At 38.7% G+C, this 10231-nt stretch overlaps 1 protein-coding gene across 7 annotated transcripts in view; it reads left to right on the top strand.

Annotated features, from left to right (window-relative positions):
* The window catches only part of SINHCAF (SIN3-HDAC complex associated factor), a 46807-nt gene extending 37120 nt beyond the window's left edge, over positions 1 to 9687 (top strand). For all 7 annotated transcript variants that reach the window (XM_017532163.1, XM_037739861.1, XM_037739860.1 and 4 more), the window contains 2 exons: positions 1943 to 2093; positions 7369 to 9687. In XM_017532163.1, the coding sequence (XP_017387652.1) occupies positions 1943 to 2093; positions 7369 to 7528 (311 nt within the window). In that variant the 3' untranslated portion in view covers positions 7529 to 9687. The remainder of the gene's footprint in view (positions 1 to 1942; positions 2094 to 7368) is intronic.
* The last annotated feature ends 544 nt before the right edge of the window (positions 9688 to 10231 follow it).

Below are 10231 nucleotides of genomic sequence, written 5' to 3'. Positions count from 1 at the left end.
TGGCGTGATCTCGGCTCACCGCAACCTCTGCCTCCTGGGTTCAGGCAATTCTGCCTCAGCCTCCTGAGTAGCTGGGATTACAGGCACGCGCCACCATGCCCAGCTAATTTTTTTTGTATTTTTAGTAGAGACGGGGTTTCACCATGTTGACCAGGATGGTCTCAATCTCTTGACCTTGTGATCCACCCACCTCGCTCGGCCTCCCAAAGTGCTGGGATTACAGGCGTGAGCCACCGCGCCCGGCATTGCTCTGTTCATTTGTTTTCTGTGTTCATATTGGGTAATTTCTATTCTTACAGTTCACTGTTTTCTGTCTCACCTCCATGTTGCTCAGCCCATCCATTGTGGTTATTTTCTTTATTGTATTTTTTTCAGTTATAAATTTTCCATTTATTTTTTCCTTATAGTTTGCTGGTTTTTTTTTTTTACTTAGGCTTCCTGGTTCTTTCTTTTTTTTTTTTTTTTTTTTTTTTTTTTTTTTTTCTGAGACAGTGTCTTGCTCTGTCACCCAGACTGGAGATACGGTGGCACAAGCTCGGCTCACTGCAACCTCTGCTTCCTGTGTTCATGCGATTCTCCTGTCTCAGCCTCCTGAGTAGCTGGGATTATGGGCACACGCCACCATGCCCAACTAATTTTTGTATTTTTTAAGTAGTGATGGGGTTTCACCATGTTGGCCAGGCTGGTCTCAAACTCCTGACCTCAGGTGATCCACCCACCTTGGCCTTCCAAAGTGCTGGGATTACAGGCATGAGCCACCGTGCCCGGCTGAGGCTTCCTACTTCTTTGCCAAGGATATGGTTTCATTTATTTCAGACATGTTCATAGTTGCTCACTGAAGTATTTTTGTCATGGCTGCTTTAAAATCTTGGTGAGATAATTCCAGTATCTTTGTCATCTTAGTGTTGGCCTTTTCATTTAGTTTGAGATCTTCCTGATTATTGAACTGATGTGATTTTTTTATTGAAACCGGGACATTTTCAGATTATGTTGTGAGACTTTGAGTTTTATTTAAACCTTCTATTTTATCTGGCTTTTTTGACACCTCTCAGAGCAGGGAAAGAGGGAGGGGCACTACCACCCTGTTAACACCAGGTGTTAGAATTGGAGTTTCTCTCTCAACCTCCATTGACATATCTGAGGTTTGAGGGAGAGGGAGGCTCCTTGTTACTGCTGGGTATCAGGAGAGTTCAGGCTCCCACATGGTGAGGGTGGCCTTGTACTTAGTGGGCCGTAAGGAAAGGCCTGACTTCACTAGGCTTCCTCTGACACCATCGTGGTATAGGTGTTGGGGTGTTTCATATGTCTTGTGAGAGTGGAAGTGTAGACTCTTCACCTCAGCCTCTGCTGGGGTTAGGAAAGGTGCCCACAGTTTTTTCTATAGGTTTGGCTGAAACAGAAAGGTAATTGTCTAGAAGCGTTTTCTGTCTGGCTAGGCTGCCCTTTCCTAGTTCTTTGCTAGAGAGATCAGGCTTTAACTGGGGTTTTGGATTTTTATGTTGTTGTTGTTGTTGTAGTTTTGGTTGTCTGTATCCATTGGCATTTCTGGGTAGCTGCTGCTTCACTTCCAAAGCTGGGGATTATGAGACAAAAGGAAAACCCGGAAAAACTAAGGAACCTACCACCATGGCTTGCCTTGGGTCTTGAGCTCCCTAGGTGGTTTTACCTTTTGGAGTCTTAGCTTTATTTTATATATAATATCCAGGGATTTTAGTTGTATAAGCAGGAGGAATAGGAAAAAGTATGTCTATTCCATCTTTTCACTTTCTTTTAAAAACACTTTAGTGTGAATATCTTCAAATACCAGTAGTGCATAGAAAATGAATTATTTTTTACTTTGTCTTTTTTACCAACTCATTCACAGTGTCTTATGCTGAGGTTTGGATGCAATTACATGTAGTGAAATTGAAAATTTTATTTTTTCTTTTAATCTTTATTGCAGATTCTGATGCTCACAGTACCACCTCAAGTGCCTCCCCTGCTCAATCTCCTTGTTACAGTAACCAGTCAGATGACGGCTCAGACACAGAGATGGCTTCTGGTTCTAACAGAACACCAGTTTTTTCCTTTTTAGATCTCACATACTGGAAAAGGTAAAAGAAACAGAAAATGTCTCTCAAAAGCAAACCATCTTAATTACAGACAGTGTTTTTCTACTTCCTTAGCAATTAAATGGAGTTTGGCAAACAGCTGGTAACACACATGATTGCAGTGGATTAAGCAGGAATTGAGCAGAGAAGTAGGATTGTGTATGTTCTTCCTATTAAAATTGTTAAAATAAAAATCACATCAAGGTACCTACATTTTCTATTCCTAGATAAATGGAGTAGAAAGACAATATACAGTGGAGAGAATCAGTAAAACTAAGAGTTGGTCCTTCAAAAAAAAAACATGACAGAAAAGTACTAGAGATAAAGTGGATCAGGAAAAGGAGATGGTACACATAAACAATTTTAAGAAAGAGAAAAGAAACTTAGATATAGATAAAGCAGAAATTTAAAAAATAATAGGATATTATAGACAACTTTATGCCAATATATTTGAACATACAGATGAAGGGGGTATAGTACTAGAAAAAACACATCTTGCAAAGCTGTCTCAAGAAAAAGTGAAAAACTGAGATAATCTCATAATAAATTGATTTAGGCCAGGTGTGATTATACCTGTAATCCTAGCATTTTGGGAGGCCAAGGTGAAGGGATTGCTTGAGCCTAGGAGATTAGGGTTGCAGTAAGCTATTGTTGTACCACTGCACTCCAGCCTAGGTGACAAAACAAGACTCTATGTTAAAAAAAAAAGAAAAAGGAGAGTTGATTCAGTGGGCAAAACTCTTCCCTTGACGAAATACCAGGCCACAATAGGCAAGTTGTACTAAACATCGCGGAACAGATGATTGGGGCCCATGCACTTTCTTTTCCAGAGTACAGGTAAAATAGGGCATAGGCCCCAGGCATTTTTAAGGCTGATATAAGTTTGATATCAGAACAATGTATCATCAGCCACTAGTTTTATTCTAGGGATGTAAGATTGGTTTGAACATGAGAAGATCAACTAACGTAATTTGCCACATTGACAGTTTCTTTCTTTCTTTTTTTTTTTTTTTTTTTTTGAGATGGAGTTTCACTCTTGTTGCCCAAGCTGGAGTACAGTGGTGCTATCTCAGCTCACTGCAACCTTCACCTCCCTGGTTCAAGTGATTCTTTGGCCGCAGCCTCTTGAGTAGCTGGGATTACAGGCGTGTGCCACCATGCTCAGCTAAACTTTTGTATTTTTAGTAGAGACAGGGTTTCATTATGTTAGCCAGGCTGGTCTCGAACTCCTGACCTCAGATGATCCACCTGCCTTGGCCTCCCAAAGTGCTGGGATTACAGGCGTGAGCCACCACGCCTGGCCCACACTGATAGTTTCTAAAGGAAGGTGTTGTCATTTTAGTGGCACAGAGAAGGAGTTTGACAAATTTGAACATTCCTTTAATGTTTAAAACAAAGCTTTCTTTTGAGACTAAGTCTCACTCTGTTGCCCAGACTGGAGTGCAGTGGCGCAATCTTGGCTCACTGCAACGTTTGCCTCCCGAGTTCAAACAATTCTCCTGCCTCAGCCTCCTGAGTAGCTGGGATTACAGGTGCGTGCCACCACACCTGGCTAATTTTTTAAAACAAAACTTTTAGCAAAGTAGGAATAGAAGGAAACTTTCTTACTTAGACAACAGATATCTTACAAAAAGTATAGCCTACATAATACATAACTGTGATAAAATGAAAACATTTTCTGTATGATCAGAAACAAATCAAGAGTGTTGACTATCACCATTTCTATTCAGCATTATGTAGAAGGTTCTAGCCAATACAATATTGATAGTAATAGTGGTAGTGGTAGTACCAGTAGCAGTAAACACTTAGAACCATGCCTAGTGTATAGTGTAAGTACTTTATAGATGGTTTAAATTTATGCTTTTTGTTTTGTTTTGTTTTTGTTTGTGGCAACAGGGTCTTGCTCTGTCTCCCAGATAGGAGTAAAGTAGAATGATCTTGGCTCATTGCAACCGCTGCCTCCCAGGTTCAAGTGTTTCTTTTGCCTCAGCCTCCCAAGTAGCTGGGATTACAGGGCCCCCGCCACCACACCCAAGTGATTTTTGTATTTTTAGTAGAGACTGGGTTTCATTATGCTGGCCAGGCTGGTCTTGAACTCCTGACCTTGTGATCCACCCACCTCGGCCTCCCAAAGTGCTGGGATTATAGGCATGAACTACCATGCCTGGTCAGATATATCCATTTATTCTTTTTTTTTAAAAAAATTTAAATTTTTTTTTAAATTTTAAGGTAGAGTTTCACTCTGTAGCCCAGACTGGAGTGCAGTGGTGTTATCTTGGCTCACTGCAACATCCGCCTCCTGGGCTCAAGCGATTCTCCCACTTCAGCCTCCCAAATGGCTGGATCTATAGGCATGCTCCACCATGCCTGGCTAATTTTTATATTTTAGTAGAGGTGGTGTTTTGCCATATTGGCCAGCCTGGTCTTGAACATCTGGCCTCAAGTGATCTGCCTACCTTGACCTCCCAAAGTGCTGGGATTACAGGTTTGAGACACTGCTCCTGGCCTTATTTAATTTTTATAACAATTCTGTGAAGCATTATGTGAAAACAGAGGTACAAAGAGGAAGTAATTTGTTTATGGTTACACAGTAAGTGAGCAGGATTTAAACCTAGGTATTAGAATGATACATTTTGCCATAGTGTTAGGAAATATAAAAGAACCTAGTAGTAAAATATCAAAATGCCTTTGTTGGAGGAGTTATTTGAAAATTATACAATGTTGTAACATTTATGTATTTTTATATATATTTATTTTTTTGAGGCAGAGTCTCGCTCTGTTCCCCAGGCTGGAGTGCAGTGGTGTGACCTTGGCTCACTTCAACCTCTGCCTCCTGGGTTCAAGCTATTCTTCTGTTGCAGCCTCCAGAGTAGCTGGGATTACACGTGTGCACCATCCATCACACCTGGCCAATTTTTGTATTTTTAGTTTCACCATGTTGGCCAGGCTGATCTTGAATTCCTGACCTCAGGTGATCCACCCGCCTTGGTCTCCCAAAGTGCTGGGTGTGAGCCACCATGCCCAGCCATTGAATAACATTTAAAGACACCTAAATAAATTGAGAGGTATAGCATATTCATAGATGTTATTAAACTGACTGTTATGAAGATCATCGCTTCGTAGATTCAGGGTAATTGCAGTCAAAACCCCAACATACTTGTGGAACTTGACATGCTAATTCACAATTTATATAGAAAAGCAAAGGGCCCAAAATAGGTATCTTCAGAAGGAAAAGAAAGATGTGGATAAACTTGCCGTAACAGAAATCAAGACATATTATAAAGCCATGGCAATTGATATAATGTGTTTTTGGACTAGGAGTAGAAAAACCAATGGAATAGTATAGAGAGCCTGGAAACAAATGTGTGTGCGTGTACACACACACACACACACACACACACACACACACACACACACACACAGAAACTTGTTACATGATACATGATGGGGGGTGATTTGTGGGTGAAAATGGTCTGTTCAATAAATGCTGCTAGGATATTATAAACAACATGGTTATTCATGTGGAAAAATTGATTTTGTTTGGTTCCCTATCTCATACCATAGACAAACACCAATTACAGATACATTAAAGTAGAAAATAGAATATGACTTTTGAGTGAGAAAGGATTTTTTATGACAAAGTATTAAGCATTTAAAAAAAACCCTCCAAGTTTGATTACATTTTAATTATGAACTTAAATTCATGAAATAACACCATAAAGACAGTGAAATGATATCCAGCACTTATATCTGACGGAAGATTAGTATCTGGCATATACAAGCAACTCCTACAATGGACGAAAAAGATAAACCAACAGAAAAATGGACACTCTTAGAAAGGAATCACGAAATAACTCATTAAATGATAATGTGTTCAAACTTTTTGAAAATCAAGGACATATAAATTAAAATTTCAATGAGATACCATTTTACACTCACTAGATTGGTAAAAAAACAAAAATAAAATCTATTACCAAATGTTGGAGAGAGGGTATGGAGTGATGAGAACACTGTCAGTTATAGGTGGTAAATAGTTATAACCATGTTGATAAATGGCTGTTTTTGAGTAAAGTTGAAGATGTTTCGATTCCTATATGCCAGCAGTATAAAGTACTAAAAACCTGAAGGATGTATCTGCTAATGTGTACATTAAAATAAGAGTAGATAAATAAAACTGTGTTACATATTCACAGGATAGACTATTACACATAAGTTAAAATGAAATAAAGCTCTACAATAATATGTATGGATCTCAATTAATATTGACCAAAACGTTGACATTGCAGAATATATTGTGATTCTGTGTGTGTGTGTGTGTGTGTGTGTGTGTGTGTAATGGATAACTGTGCAGTTTGATTAGAGATGCCAACATACGGTGAAACCAAGAAGTAGAAAGAAAAGGGAATGATAAACGTAAAATTAAGCGGGGAGAGGATGAGATGAGGTGAAATAGAACTGAGGAGGGGCCTGGAGGGCGCTTCATAGGAAATGATCTTTTTTCCTTAGAGTATGTGGTGTGTCATTTTTGATATCTTTGCTAACACACACACTTCTTTTTGTTTTTTGTTTTTTTTTTGAGACAGAGTTTTGCTCTGTCATCCAGGCTTGAGTGTAGTGGTGTGACTTCAGCTTACTGCAACCTCTGCCTCCTTGGTTCAAGTGATTCTCCTGCCTTAGTCTCCCAAGTAGCTGGGAGACTACAGGCTCATACCACCACGCCTAGCTAATTTTTGCATTTTTGGAAGAGGTGGGGTTTCACTGTGTTTGCCAGGCTGGTCTCGAACTCCTGACCTCGTTATCCACCTGCCTTGGCCTTCCAAAGTGATGGGATTACAGGCGTGAGCTATCATACCCAGCCCACACACATACTTTTATCTACCCAGTATTTAATTAAAAATTACTGCTTAAGCACTTAGGAGTTGATAAAGAAAAAAAATTCTAGCTGCATCAGCTTGTTTATAGTGGCTGTTGTTTTTTTTAAGAGTTGGTGATTTTGGAGGAAATAGTTAACAACATGAGGGGCAGCCTTTGAAACTGACTGCTGTCTCTCAAAATGCCATCTTCAATATTTAAGAAGATTCCAATGTAGCCTTTAAGGGACCTGGGTAATTCCTCTTTCCTAGCTAATTGGTGTTACTCTAGGAGCACTTTCACTTAGAATGTGCAAGATTATAGAAGCATAATTGTTTGGTTATATTGGACTGGTTATAATCGTAGATTTCTTTTGTATTCCTGTTTTTCTTCCTCATTGATGTATCTTCTCCATTTTTTCTTTTAGACAGAAGATATGTTGTGGGATCATCTATAAAGGCCGTTTTGGGGAAGTCCTCATTGACACACATCTCTTCAAGCCTTGCTGCAGCAATAAGAAAGCAGCTGCTGAGAAGCCAGAGGAGCAAGGGCCAGAGCCTCTGCCCATCTCCACTCAGGGGTGGTGACTGAGGTTTTTATGTGGAAGGGGTATAGAAAAACCATCTAAATTTTGAAAAGACCACAAAGCAACAAACTGACCCTCTTTTTTTTCCCACCCTCGAGACGGAGTTTTGTTCTTGTTGCCCAGGCTGGAGTGCAGTGGCATGATCTTGGCTCACTGCAACCTCTGCCTCCCGGGTTCAAGTGATTCTCCTGCCTCAGCCTCCCGAATAGCTGGGTTTACAGGTGTCCGCCACCACACTCAGCTAATTTTTATATTTTTAGTAGAGATGGGGTTTCACCACATTGGCCAGGCTGGTCTTGAATGACCTTCTTATTTGTAACTTGGATACCTGCTATTCTGCCAAAAGACAACTTCTAGAGTAGTTTTGAATGGGTTGATTTTCTCCAGTCCTACAAACTCTGAAGCCAGTGTCTAGCTTACTAAGAAAAGAGTTGTACATAATATTTAAGATGCTGAGTATTTCATAGGAAAGCTGAATGCTGCTGTAAAGTGCTCTTTAAGTCTTTTTTTTTAAATCCCCTTCTAATGAATGAAACTAGGGGAATTTCAGGGGACAGAGATGGGATTTGTTGTATGATAAACTGTATGTAGTTTTTAGTCTTTCTGTATTGAGAAGCAGTGGTTGGGGCATTTTTTTTCAGATGGTTGGCTACACTTGTTTTCCCTCATGATAATAAATTTGTCATAACTCAGTAACATGGACTTTGCCCTTAGAGGTAGTTGTTAATAATTTTGAAATATTAAGGCCTTGCCAAGGTTCTGAAGATTCAAACCTGTACTACTGATTATTAAGCAGGACAGACTGAGCTTACTGTTGGCAAATATCTTGGAGGAGAAAGTAATTTCTAAATATACAGAGAGGTAACTTGACTATATATGTTACGTCCTGTGCTACCTCCCTTCTTATTAATATTTGATAAATATTTTAATTTATGTAAAACTTCTAAAGCAGAATTAAAGCACCTCTTGGGGAAATGGCAAGTCTTTAGGACAGGTGAGGCCCTGTATGAATAGTACCAAAGCATTACCGTATGGTAGAGAACACACTCTATTAAAAATGGTAAGCTATCTGAAAAATAAAATGTGCGGGTCTTCAGGATGGCACAAAACAGGTTAATGCTTCTTGGGGCACATTTCTTAGAGGGCTTGCTGAGTGTGTAAATATAATCGACTTTTGTTTGTGTTACATGACTTTGATGACTTCACTGAAAATCTGCACAATTCAGTTTTAGCTCTGGATTACTTCAGTTGACCTTTGTGAAGGTTTTTTTTTTTATCTGTGTAGAGTGGGTGTTTGACTTGTTTTAGCCTATTAGGTTTTTATTTTCTTTCACCCTGTATTAATAGTAAAATTTACTAAAAGAAAAGAGGTTTGTGTTCATGTTAAGTGGGTTGGTTTTGGTTTGGCTTCTTTTAGTTAGGTTTTCTGAACATTGAGATATCCTGAACTTAGAGCTCTTCAATCCTAAGATCCTTATGAAAAGCTTCTCACTGGAACCCAAACCAGAGTACTCTTACTGCCTCTTTTCTAAATGTTCAGGAAGAAGCATCACCAGTTTAGTCTTTTCATAATGAGGGAGAAGCATTTGCCTGCCTTGTAATAACAAGACTCAGTGCTTATTTTTAAACTGTGTTTTAAAAATTGGATAGTATAATAACAATAAGGAGTAAGCCACCTTTTATAAGCACTGTGTAGTTTTATAGTTCTTAATCTAAACATGTTATATTATCTTCTTTTGGAAAAATCCTACATGCTACAAGCCACCAGATACACAGATTATACAGTGAGTTGGGTCGTCTCTCCCACAGTCTTTGAGGTGAATTACAAAAGTCCAGCCATTATCATCCTCCTGAGCTATTTTGAAATGGTTTTTTTTTTTTTTTTTGTACATTTTGGCTGCAGTATTGGTGGTAGGATATACTATAATATGGATCATCTCTACTTCTGTATTTATTTATTTATTACTAGACCTCAACCACAGTCTTCTTTTTCTCCTTCCACCTCTCTTTGCCTGTAGGATGTACTGTATGTAGTCATGCACTTTGTATTAATATATTAGAAATCTACAGATCTGTTTTGTACTTTTTATACTGTTGGATACTTATAATCAAAACTTTTACTAGGGTATTGAATAAATCTAGTCTTATTAGAAAATAAAAGGGAGCTGTTTTGTGGCTTTGTTTGATAGATCTTCAGTAAGAATAATGTTTCTGGCCTTCACATGTACTCAGTTTAAGTGCTTACTATTAATAACAAGCCATGAAGGGAATAGATTCCTCTTTACTGAGACATAGACTTTAGAATAAAAGACATTTTAACTGATGTGCACAATTATTAATCTAGTAGATAAAATGGACTTAAAAGGAAGAACAAAATGTTCCCAGTAGTTTTTACTGTCTGTGGTGTGGTTTTTTTTTTTTTTTTATTGTCTGTGGGTTTAGTGGGAAGCACCCTTGAGACTTTAGGGAAACTATACAAGTAGGAAGGATGGTGGCATTAGGGGTTGGACCCCGGTCCTCAAGTTCCTGGCTGTGTCCCTTGTTAGTAGTTTGAGTTAAATAATTTATGGGATTATTTACTTCACAGGATTATGAGGAATTCTAAAAGGTGTAATCCATATCAAACTTTTAGAAACCAATTGTTTTATTAAGGGCCAGACTTTTTATACTACTGTTAGTATTTAAATTCACTTTGGAATAGTAT

The sequence above is a fragment of the Cebus imitator genome, unplaced genomic scaffold (assembly GCF_001604975.1).
Source record: "Cebus imitator isolate Cc_AM_T3 unplaced genomic scaffold, Cebus_imitator-1.0 Scaffold76, whole genome shotgun sequence".
Classification (NCBI taxonomy): Eukaryota; Metazoa; Chordata; class Mammalia; order Primates; family Cebidae; genus Cebus; species Cebus imitator.
Note: the sequence above shows the minus strand (reverse complement) of the source record. Positions and strands in the feature narration are given on the sequence as shown.